A 12,905-nucleotide genomic window follows, 5' to 3' on the forward strand; every position below is an offset into this window, starting at 1 on the left:
TTTAACAAAGACAGCATGTGGAAAGAGAACAAAAACAATTCTTAGAATGATATGCAAATATTAAATAGCTGTCAGCTATTAGAGCTCCGCTTAAATTTTATTCCTAAAAACCCAGTCACTATTTTTACGTTTTTACCCAGTGTACGTAAAGTAATGGCATCCAAATTGCACCTAACAGTTGGGCTGTCAATTTTTGCCACTAATTGAGGAAAAAAAATTTTTTTACTCTCTGAGAAAAAGGCTCTAGGCAAAACAATTAGACACAGATTAAGGTGGAAACAGTATTTATGATCTGTCTGGAACCCCTTAAACACAAGATTTATTGGCAGGCCTTAAAACTTTAGAACTTTTTTCACCATGCAAATAAGAACACTAGATCACAACAAAGTGCTTCAAGATCAACAGAAACTTCTCAAACAAGTCATCCATAACAATCATCTCTGTTGCTACCAATTTGTATCCCCAATGTGGTGACACACTCTAACATGTCATGACAAGTTACTGCAAAAACACACATCTTACTTCTGACTTAAATGAAATACCATGCAGCATCTCAACCATGTACCTTTTAAATTATTATTGCCTCTTAAATTACTGTGCGTAGGAGTCCCATTGTGTCTGACGCAGCTCCCTTTGAGTCTGGTGTAGAGAAGAACCAATCTAATCCAAATCTCCAGGCGGCCTAACAGAGGTTACAGCCTCTGCTCCCCCCACTGATAACGGCAGGCAATCAACTGGCCAGCCTGGACACGCGATCTGCTCCACATGAAACAAGCCTTGGCAGCTCTACTGACACGGTGCTGCTTGGGAAACAGCCCCAGGGCTTTACTGAAAGACCAAGGAGGCATTTTTCTTCCCCTCCTCCTCTTCTATTTCAGATGGTGTAGGGGTGACACATTGACACCTGAACCACCAGATGATTTCATTTTTTTTTTTTTTTCAGATGTATTTCTGTGTACCACATTCCAAACTAGTGACGCACAACTTGCTGTTATCAGTCAACTCATTGTTGCATCATAATGCCCCCTCTAAATGGAAATGATCACTTTCTTTCCATTGCATCAATAAACTACAAAAAGGTAAACTGAATATCCATGAGTCTTTCCCCTCACAAATAACACACAAGAGAGGATTGACGCCACAGATACTTCTTGCATTTCTGGGCTGCCAGCTACAGGTAGAATTGTTTGGTAAGGATTCCATCTCCCAGCACTAATTTTCCCCTCTGTCCAAACAAACGCTGCATTGCCGGGTGGTTCTCAATCGATCCCATACCTTGTTAGGAGAGAGAAAGAGCTATAGCATCACACAGGCTGTAAACACCAGTCTGAACAGCTACTTGCTTCTAACTATGGCTCTGTGTGAGGTCTGTGCTTCAAGGTTAATCACAAGTTTTAAGGGCTTCTAGATAGGCATAATAATAAAATACCCTCAGAAGTGGGGGTATGATGGGTCATCTGTATTTCAATTAAGACATTTTTACTTCAAAAGTCAATTTACAGTCCTGTTCTATGAATGGGAATATGCGATGAGGCTTGTTTGTCAGAATGAAAGTACCAATCTTTAAGAAGGTATTAAACATACTTTCACTAAGTCCACATTTCTGTATTTTTTTTTTTATTGGTCTGATTTCATATTCTAAATCAAATGTTATGTTTTACCAACTGTAAAAAGATCATCTTAATTAAAATGAAAATCAGCGTTATAAATCTATGTTATGTGAACTGAGTTACTTAATTGAATTAACTTTTCAATAATATGACTGTACAAGATCTCCTTGTGAAACAACAGGCCAAATAAATTAGGCTGGCAAGACTTTTTTGTGGTCCGTCATTTTGACTGATGGCATCCAAAAACAATCCATCATATTCTATTTTTACCAGACAAATTTTATAATCTTACTGATGACATAGGATATCCGGTTGCATTTAATTCTCATTTGGTTTAATTAATATTCAATAAGTCAAAGAGATAATCAAGATCCCATTACACATAACACAGATGAACGCATCTAAATTAAACTACTCTGCTTAAATTATGAGCAATTCACCTACTGTGGTCTGAACGCGCAGCGACCCTCCTGGTCCACATCCGGAGGACAAATCTGTGCTAGAATTTTTAAAAAATCCTATCCGACCTGGACCAAGTTCATAGGCATTGTGTCCGAGCTTTATGCAATTTTAATTAACTTTAATTAGAGGTCCAAGGCCGAATTAAACTCGACATATTATTTTAATTAAGCTTTCACTGCTTTTTTTTTTATAGCAACGCTTGAGTAAGCAGTGTTACTTTTCCTTTTTATAGCTTTTGTTTAACATGTTCCAGCTCCATTTTGCCGCCTGTTGTCCCTGAAAGGTGAGTCAAGTGCAATCATCTGGGATGTGTGACTGATGTAGGATTCTACCTCCACTACATCAGCAGAGCAGAGCGGAGCCGCATGCACATTTAGTTGTGGAGTGTCCAGTGCTCGTTACAGTTTAATTAACTTCTGAACCTTGTTTTCTTTCTTTTCTCATCAAGCTAAACTGCCTACTCCTCTATTTAGACTATGAATAACACTACATAAAACTCTCTTTAGTTTTCTCTGTTGTTTGTGCTGCTATACTGGAGACTGGATAAAAAGCACCACTTCAGCAACAAGTAGTCAGGGGTGTAAATCATAATCCATTAAAATGATGGACAACCTTCATATTTTTCTATCATTTAAAAAAAACAAACTTGAATATGGAAAATATTCAACTGCCAAGTGCTTGTAATTTCAAAAAATGTATAATTTTCTAAAATGAAGACCTTCAAATACATCAACATTTTCTGCTACTGTCTATAACGTGGCTTTTGCCATGATGACAGTCAACAATAATGGCTCTCAATCATTAGCAATCATAGCTTGTAGAACTTTATTAATCTGATTGGTGAAACCTGTGGCAAAAAGTGACAGATCACTATGTTTCTTCAACATTTTTCAAACTACTTAAAATTTCGCCAGGTTGCTGCTTTGGTCAATGAAAGAGGAAATGTGTTTTTTTTCAGATTGCTCCATTAAAAAGCTTCTTTGTCTGATTAATAGTTTGTCATATGATTTAGTTCAATTATTTACTCAAATCTTAACCAATTTTAACTTTCTATGCAGCATAAAATGAGCTTCATAATAGTTTCTTTTAACAAATTTTAAACCAATATTTCAAATCCCTGTTTTCAAGTCAAATGTTATTAAACAATCTATCCTGATGAAGGAAAAAAAATTGTAAAGAGCGTTTGTACACACCTAAAAAGCTAAAGCTCCTTTCAAAGCTTCAATTCAATACCATTGAATGTAACATCCTTCACTAGCAGGAGCCCAAGTGTCAAATACAATCCTCTCCATGACCAAAGTCCTGCATAAAAATCCAGCATCTCCAACCATAAATTGAAGCCTGGGATACACACCCTCACCACAAGCTTGCACAAAAACATCCTTCAGCATCACACAGGAAAGTTACTGCCCAACAAATCTCTCCTATCTATCCAATAAGCTGTAAACCGTTAAGATATAATGTGCTAGATTTGACTTCTTTTGATTGAAGCTAATACCTGTAAGTGGTCTCTTCTGGAGGATCAGGCAAACTTTTTGTAAGAAGATATGACTGATGAGATAAGGCTATTTAAAGCAGTGGTGGCTGAACGGCCAGAGAATACGGCGTTAAAACGGATTCTCCAATCAGGAAAGGAAATTTAGGCCTTTCCTGATTGATACCAGTTATCAGTTTCTGAATTTACAACTCCAATTTTGACCAGTCTGGTTTCTTGTCTTTCACCAACAATACATAAAAGTCAAAAATGTGCTGCTAGTTCTTTAATACGTGTAGCAATTCTGAATCCAACAGGAAAAGAATTAAAATATTTTCCCAAATAAAGCATCAAATCACATGTCCCTACTGTTACATGATTTTTATTGAACTCAAAAATAGTGAATCAAAATACAAACTTGGCCCGAAAATACAGGAAGTTCTCTGTATGTATTTAATGAATACTAAAACTAGAATTGTCCATATTTCATCTGAAGATATAAGAGCCAATCAAGAAAAAATGTGTGTGACTCCATTAATTCATACCTCTATAAATTAAGCTGCTTGAAATGTTTAAAACTACTATAATATGGTGAATAAATCCTAACACTGCAGGAAAATACACTGAAAGGGTCAGGAGGTGGAGGCAAATAAATTCCTTTTTTTCCCAACTGGTTACATAATTGACCACAGAACTCATTTTTAAACAGGAAGTTAATAAACTAGCCTCTCCTTAAAAGACAAAAAAACCCAAAAACATTTAAAATGTGTTCAACATACGCCCTAATGTTGAACAGTAACTCAGTTACAGAGTGGTACTCTAAAACACAGGACAATGCAGCTTAACTGGAGTTCTGCCAAATCCTATCAGTCATGATGACACCCAGAGCTAAACAATGACACACGTTTTTATTTTGTGAGTCAGCAGGACTTATTCCTCAGTCCAAGACATTCAACACCTCTTCTTACACAGCACTGAACTATGTCCTTTAGAATAGTTCATCTCTGACCAAATGTTCACCCCACATTACAAACTAAATACTGGAAGCTTTTAACTGCAACTTCAGGACAATGCACTGAAATATTTGTTTTACACTGAAACGGTGTCAGTGTGTAGTCTGAAGATTAAAAGAGCTAAACTAAACTCTCTCAAGCAAATATGAAAGTGATACAATGTAAGGTAGTGTTCTGATTATCATTTCCTTGTGAAAAAGAGAAGTTTGGAGTTAAAAACGTCTGCCCACCCAGCAGCAGCGGTCTATACAGGCTGACTATAATGTATACCACACACTAAAACACATTCCTACAATTTCTGGGCTCTATAGAGGACAAACCACAACACTTCTTGGAAAATTTCCACAAGTTCTGGAAAAGAAAAGAACATTTCAGGGCTAAATTTAATGCTATATTTTTTTATTTTTTTTTTGAGGGCACAAAAACAAAAGAAAAGCTAAATAGTAAAAACCAACAAAGGATTGAGTGCTTCTTAAAGAAAACTATTTAGTTTTTGTGCTGTAGTTTTGTCTTGCATAGACTTCATTCGCATTTGTGCTGTTTTGAGTCTTGCAGGTGTTTTATCATTTTTTTAGATTTTTTTAGAATGGGAGGAAACTTTCCTTCCATTTCACATGAGTTTAAGCTTCTAAATACTCATTTTGAATTTCAGATTCTGGCACAAATATAAATTTATTTTATAGAAAAAGTCGCTCATACCTGCAATTAGCCTATTGAAGGCTACAAGCGAGCATTTGTTTAAGAGGAATGTAGAGTATGCAGGAGAGAGGGGGGAAGGGAAAGGGCCCGCAGTTCTGCTTGTAGACGACTCTTTCTTCATGCCGACGTAAGCCATTGACAGAGCCGTCTTATTCAAATGAAACTGGAATGAAAATTTGTGAATGAAGAACTTTTGGCATTCCTCCTACCTATCTCTTTTTAATTCCAAGCCCTACAGCACTGTGCAATTAACACTCTTGCTTCATGACTTAAATTCTTGCTAACCCAGCCATTGTAGGAACTGCAACCTCTTTAAATAGCTTAACGCTAAAATCAGCTCAAATAAAACATTTAACTTCAATAACTTTTAACAATTGCTCTCTTCAACATGGTTAGATCCATAACTAGATGTGTATTTTTACAAGGTGTGAGATGAAGTTATGTTGCCTTTGTTTTTTATTAGTAAAGTTCATGGTTTACAATTTTGATCATTTAAAGCATTATGGGAAGGCAAGAGACTAAGGTTCATAAATCAGGGTGTGTCAGAGGGTCATATGGGTGTTTACAGAGGCTAGCAAAACTAATTATACTCCTTGAACTTTTTCACACAGCGTTGCATTATAAACAAGTAAAATCCACTGGGATTTTACTGCACAATCCATGTTGCAATATTTTTGTGTGCAATTTTTCAATTACATAAGCTTACGAGGATGCAATATTGGGTAGGATATTATATTTTAAGACTCATGCATTCAAGTTCTGCACACTGATAATATGTTTGCTGAAAAAAAAATTAAAGGATTTTTTTTTTTTTATGTAGGTAAACATTCAGAAACATCAGCAGAAAAATCAGAGGAAAAAACTATGTGGATAAGAAGTCCAGGGATGATAAAATACTCTAGCATCTTTTAAAAGCATGTCACTGTTTTTTGCACATTTACTATTATGCTGCCAACATTTTGTGTTTCAGCATATCCACCAGGTAGCCACCAAAACCTCAGAATGCATCTAAAATGCACTGTGGTGTGTATTCCATGATAATATGCACTTTTTTATGTGATGGATTGACACAAAGTAGTGTATGATTATGTAGCAGAAGAAAAATTATACACAGGTTTTAAGCTGTTGGACTTTTGCAATAACAGAACTCATTAAGCATCAACCTTTTACTTGGATTAAATTCCTCCGCAGACTTTAGACACCAGCTTATTGTACACAGAGTGACCTGTGGGGGCAGTTACATAAGACAGGGAAAGCCAACATCACAATCAGATCCCTGAAAAAAAAAAAAACCTCAAGTGCAAAACTGTGGTTGTAAATGGCATGAGTCCAGTTAACATAAGCTTACAGTTAACAATGAATCTCCCTGTAGTTTTCCATCAGCCAAACGCAGACTCCTCTTCTGCTGCCTCCAGCAAAAAACTAGCAGGAGCTCAGGGAGACAAAACAAGCATCTTCCAAGCAAAACTTCTAAGTTTGTTTGGGTTTTTTTGTTTATTTTATTTTTTTATTTTTTTCAGAAACACTGAGCAAAGTGAAGAACAGAGTCTGAAATCTGGAATGAAACTCTGCAGGGTCTCAAAACAATCTTAATTTCACACAGTACTCCAGTGACAAACCTTTCAGAGAATGAAAATAATAACAAAGCCGCTGTGATGTTTTGTGTTTTGCTAACCTCACCACGTTCCTCTCTACCTTGCCTTCGCAACATTGTTTAACCGCAGAGAGGGGCTGGTTCTGTGGTGGTTTTATACTTGAAGCAAACATCATAGAAGACGTGCTGCTAGTCACAACCCAAAATCTGACAGGGTGAGATCACGGGCTGCCTGGAATTCAGCTTTGCCATAATGATAATCCCTATTAAATATTTTTGATGACGTCTCTCAGGTTTAAATCTAAGGGTTTATTTACAGGAAAATATTTCCAGGGGAAAAAAAATGAACATTTGAGGATAATAAGAAACAAAAGGCTGAAGCTAAATAAAAGACAATATCCAATTATAGCCAAGTTCTTTCACTGGTCTGTTCTTCATCTCATTTGTTTACACCTTTGCTTCAGACATGGCGATGTAAAACAGACCTTCAATTGTAACTTTGTCCAGACTTTAAAACCTTCCTGACCCTTCAGACAAAAGCCACATGTCCTCCAACTGCTGTGGAATGGAAGCACAAGAACGCACAAGTGAAGACAGACGACAACTTGAGAAACACTGAGACCAGCAAATCTGAACCACGGAGCCATCACATTGCAAATTAAAAACATGCTTATTAAGGATTAGGCAAGGCCTCAATGACACAGGTCCTCTACAGTTTGGCAGTAACACGTGACAACCTCTGTGTTTGATGAGGAAGAGCGCATGAACTCCACAACCCAGCTTAAAAAATATACACAGGAGATGATGGGTGTCTGTCTGTAGAGACGAAGGAACCTGCCAGTAATGCTCCATTAACAGGAAGCAGGAGCCAGACAGACTACTAACCATACCCAGTGTTTACACTGCACAAGACTTCAGGAAATTCAAGAGAGGAATGCATAACTCATCGACTGCCACTTGATCTGCAGACTAATCTGCTTTTAGATCAGATTTTACTTGTGATAAGTTACTTCCTGGTGGCAGAATTATTAATGTTTTACTAGTCTTATATAACTACTGATCGAAAAGTTAATTTCCTTTGAAAAACTTCACATATTCTTCATACCATTTAGCAGGAAAAACAGAAAAATGATTACTTACACCAAGAGGAAGTGGTTTACACGATTGCAGTAGCATCACACAACGGTTACCCAATATTTTGCTTTTGTAAAATGTTGAAAACTGACAACAAATTCAGTGAAAAGCCACAGTCTAAATGACAGTTTGGGGTCGTGCGGTATGATTTCAGCCACCTGCTGAATAGGGGGTTGTTGCTAACTGAAAGGTGAATACCCCAAATGTTTTGGTGATGGCACAGAGTAACACTCAGCACGACAGAAGCCAAGGTTCTCACTCCTCCTGCGAGAAGAATGACTAAACAACTCACTCCCTCTGCCCGATATACAGTAGGACCCTGCATGTTTGTTTTTGTGGGTATGCATCTTGCAGAGTGGTGGCGTAAGCCCTAATTAGTGGAACATTCCTTATTAATTAAAAAGTATCCAACTCATCAATAATTTCAAATAGCTCGAAATGAAGCTGTTTCATAATGCTGCTTTAGAGCTAAGAAACTTTTTTTAAATAGCAACATATAGGTATATAGAGGCTGACTCATAGTGAAATAAACCTTTTCTTTCCTCTATACAAAGACTTGCCAGCCTCCCACTGGCAGTGTTTATACAACTGTGTGCCATAATATTCATATGTGTGGGTGGAATGTTTGTATGAGTCTGCAAACAAAAAGTTAAGCCATCAAGTAAGCAGGGAAACAAAGAGAAATTGCGTTACCTGTCTCCTATCTACAGTCTGCCTCTTTTGTGCATTTGTGTGCAAGTATTAATACGTGGGTGAGTGGAGTTGATGACAGCGTAGAAAGTTCTTCGGTGTGTTAAAAGTGAATCTGGAGTCTTGACTGGAGATTCTGGCTGATTGACATTATGGTAAATTGTAACTTTTAGTTAGAGCAATACAAAAACACTTGTCAGTTTTGTTTGAAGCCTGTGGCTTCTCTTAAAACAAAGCAGAGATACAACTGGTTCGCTTTGCTGCCTGTCAGTGATCTGGACAAAAACAACTCTGTTTGCAGAGTGCTAGCTCTCTGAAAATACTGAGATTTGAGTTTCCTTTAGAGCAAATGGACAAAGAAATCTAACATAACACCTCGTCAATACTTGTACTTACAGCCACTGTCCGGATATTTACATACATTATAACGTCTCCGTCTGACATTAAGTCAGACAAAATATATTTTACTTTAGGTCAGTTAGGATGACCAGAATTACTTCTATTTGTTAATTGGCACAATAATGAGAGTGAATTTTTGGTTTCCCATGGTTCTGGTCAATTTGTGAAAATCCAGATGTTTATCATATGGCATTCTTAGCTTCTAATAAGTTAACTTACAATATTTATATTAGTTACCGATGAGAAAATTTTGTTCAATATTGAAATCTGGTATAAATATTTCAGGGTGGCCGACAAACCTGACTCAATGGCAAATTTAGGTAAACTATTGTAAATAGTTTGTGAACTGATACCAAAATGTTTCACCAAAGTCATAAAGTTTAAAAGACGGTTTTACCAAATACTGAGCAAACAACCGAATTTGAATTAAAAACAAATTGAAAATTGTCAGATATTTAGCAAATATTAATAATTGTATTAATGCAAACAAGCTTAAACTGGAAATGTTTAGACTGATGTAATGTCACTCAACAAGAAAAAAAGGTTTTGTGTCACTTTGCACAATGTATGTAAACATCTGCAGCTGAACATCCATGTTTAAATTCTGGAGTAACAGTTCAGAAATGCAGAGCAGAAATTAGATGTTACTATCATAATCTTTGTCATATTATTCTAGGAGCAGTAAAACTAACCATTGCTTTTGTGTTTTAAATAAAAAAGATTAGATGAAGTTATACAAGTTTTACTCTTACAGTGAGACATGACAAGTTTGCCAAATAAATTACCCAAAGATTGTCACCAAAATAAAAAGCAGGCAACTAACAAAAGAATAAACTTTACTCACCCTAAATTCCCCAAACAGTCCCAATGACAGACATAACATTTAAGAAAAACCCCCACCATGTTCCAACTCTATCAGAGCTCACCTTTGTGTTGGAAAGCATCCTTGAGGTTCAGAAGCACATCAGCGAACCACCTCACATCATTCACCAGCTGCAGAAAATAGTCCGAATCCACTCCTGGGGCCCCCATGAGTCGGGTTGGCAGGCCCATGTTGCTCAGAGAGCTGGGGTTCTTGGTGCTGCGACCCATGGTCCAAGTCTTGGTGGATCTGGGCGATACGGATTCTTGGGGTTTGGAGGCAGGCAGTGGAAGCTCCTGGACCTGCTTTGTCCCAGTGCCTCCACCGATGCTGCTGGTGGTGCTGCTACTGCTGCTGCTCTTCCGTAGCATCCCAGCAGTCAGGGCAGCCGCCACCCTTTACAGGTGGCACAGTTGACCGGCTAGCCCCTGAACTCACCACAGTGCCCTCGTCCCTGGACGGCTGAAAGACAGAGCACCGTCGGTAAAAACAGGAGCTGATGTAACTGAGTTTTGCTAGTGTATATTTAAAGCTGGCCTGAGGCCTAAGTAAATATGGCTGCTGCTTAGAGGCGCCACAACATGAACCCTCAATGAGCCCTTAAATTTGAAGTATATTCTCATCATGTGTGTCAAGAATGAGCAGACTCAAATTCATTCAGACATTTTTGGATTGATTTTCAAATTCAAGAATTACCTGATGTCTCATTTTAAATTATACAAATCTATACAGAATATTTATTAATGTATAGATAAGTAGTTTTGTAAAAACAGTAATAATTCAATGCTAACAATTAAATAATTTCCACAACTTGTAGCTAAACTGGGATCACACCTAATCCACAATGTAAACAAATCTCAACAAGTAATCAAAAGTAGGACATAACTGTAAAGCAAAAGTAAGAGTGTTGAAGTTACAGCTCTCCTTGAGGTTCAGCTGCTTGTAAAACTGTCTCAATTAGTTTTGAACAACTTGACAACTGAGAGACGTTTCTACCCATTCGTCTTTGCAAAAGCTCATGTCTGATTCAATGAAGAGCGTCTGTGAGCTACAGCTTTCAAGTCTAACCACATGCTTTGATCTAAACTTTTAAACTGTTCCTTGGGCTGCACGTTTAATGTCATTGCACTGTTAGAAGAGGAACCTTCACCCCCATCAGTTTTGCAAGGCCTAACAAGTTTTCTTCTAATATTGTCCTATATTTAGCTCCATTCATCGTCCCAACAAGTAGAACCACCATTCCTTTCCCTGCAGAAGAAAAGCAGCCCCACATTATGAACCTGCCACTACCATGTTTCACAAAGGGGATTGTGTGTTCTGGGGAAAGACTGCAATAATAAGGCCAAAAAATGATGACATTGACTCTAAAAAAAACCCGTTAAGACAAACAGAACAACTTATATGCAATGCCTGAGAGGAAGTTGTGGGGACATTACAGTTTCCGTTCTCCACCGCCAAGCTGACTGCAGGCTGTGCAAAACAGAGCTGTTCTTTAATCATATAGAACCACTGCAATAAGTGTGCATTTAAATTGTGAACAGAGTGTGCAAACTCTGGATAGGCACATTTCGAATTAAAACATTTTTTTTTTCACAGAACAGAATAAAAGGTCCACGAAGTCAAGTTTAGAACTGAAGCTGATCAAAGAAAAACAAAAATCTAAATATTTTTAAATAAACCGTTTAATATGATATCATTTTAAGTTACAGTTTAAAAGTACAGTATATGTAAAACTATGGAGGTCTGCATTTCTGAACAGTCTTACAAAGGTAGAGAAGTTAAAGATATATGGTTAAAGATATATAAGGTGGGGTTCACCTTCTGGGCTTCCAGACATCGACTAATGAAGAAGCACTGATAGATTTATCAACTATCAAGATAATCTTTATTTTTAAGGTTAGTTAAAAGTTTAGCTTCCACACATACATACACATACAGCTTTGTGTACGTATGTGCAACGCCATGCATTATTTTTCTTTCACTTCACAATTATCAAATCTGAATCCTTCGTTTTACAAGGAACTGTATTTACCAAACAACGCAATCTGATTGAAGTGACTGTAAAACAGAACTGATTCTGTCATGCCATCAATTTTGATTAATAGCTATTATAAAGTTTATTGTCCAAACAATTAAGCACAGTGCACAGATAACTTTAACTGAAAGTGGGCTCCCAAATTAAATTCTGCTTCAGGCCCCAAAAAACATTGGACCGGCCCTGAGTGTTGTGCTGTAAACTATTTAAATCGATGTACAACTTCAGATTTATATACGTTACGCTAAAATATAATAAAACAGTTAATACCGTGTTTATTTACATGAAAAAGCTACCTTTTTAATAAAAGGCATCTTATTTACACCAGTTTCTACGTAGTTTAATTTAGTAAATCCAACCGTTAGACGACGTTTTGCTTAAACCAAACGTTAGTAACATAAGCACTCATAATTTTTAACAAAAACAGGACTGAAATTACAAGCAACAAGTCAAGTCACCAAGCGAAGCAAACAAACCTAGCTTACAAACAATAATACTTCAGCTTTTCATTTTCCCCGATTGAAGTGATGATGCCTACCGCCTGGAAAACAGCCCGACCGGGTCAGAAACTGCTTTGCTGGCACAGTTAACTGCGCCTTTTTAAAACTCACCTGCCAGGCAGTTTGGAAACATAGTAGTAAGAAAAGTATCAAAACAATGTCTTAAATCTTCTCCAAAGCAATGAAAACCATGGGACGTTCCGTTAGGCAAACATAAATCCTCACAAAGGCAGAACGTTCGTGAAAACCAACTGTACATCGACAAGAAGCAGACTATCGGCAACTCTGGAGTCAATCGTAGTTTACTAGACTAGTTGTCACGTGACGGATGACTTGCCTTCTCATTGGTTAAATTCTCTCTTCTGTGGTGCATTCAGGTGCCTTCGGAGATTTTTAAGTCAAAGGTAGAAAACCACTTTTTTCTTATTAACTG

At 37.3% G+C, this 12,905-nt stretch overlaps 1 protein-coding gene across 1 annotated transcript in view; it reads right to left on the reverse strand.

Moving 5' to 3' along the window:
* Positions 1-12,769, reverse strand: part of LOC116722024 (rho GTPase-activating protein 29-like) — a 34,252-nt gene extending 21,483 nt beyond the window's left edge. Inside the window, exons 1-2 of the mRNA XM_032566102.1 lie at positions 12,584-12,769; positions 10,002-10,399 (exon numbers count right to left, since the gene is read on the reverse strand). Of these exons, the coding sequence (XP_032421993.1) occupies positions 10,002-10,308 (307 nt within the window). The 5' untranslated portion in view covers positions 10,309-10,399; positions 12,584-12,769. The remainder of the gene's footprint in view (positions 1-10,001; positions 10,400-12,583) is intronic.
* Between the last annotated feature and the right edge of the window lie 136 nt (positions 12,770-12,905).

Source organism: Xiphophorus hellerii, chromosome 6 (assembly GCF_003331165.1).
Source record: "Xiphophorus hellerii strain 12219 chromosome 6, Xiphophorus_hellerii-4.1, whole genome shotgun sequence".
NCBI classification, from domain to species: Eukaryota; Metazoa; Chordata; class Actinopteri; order Cyprinodontiformes; family Poeciliidae; genus Xiphophorus; species Xiphophorus hellerii.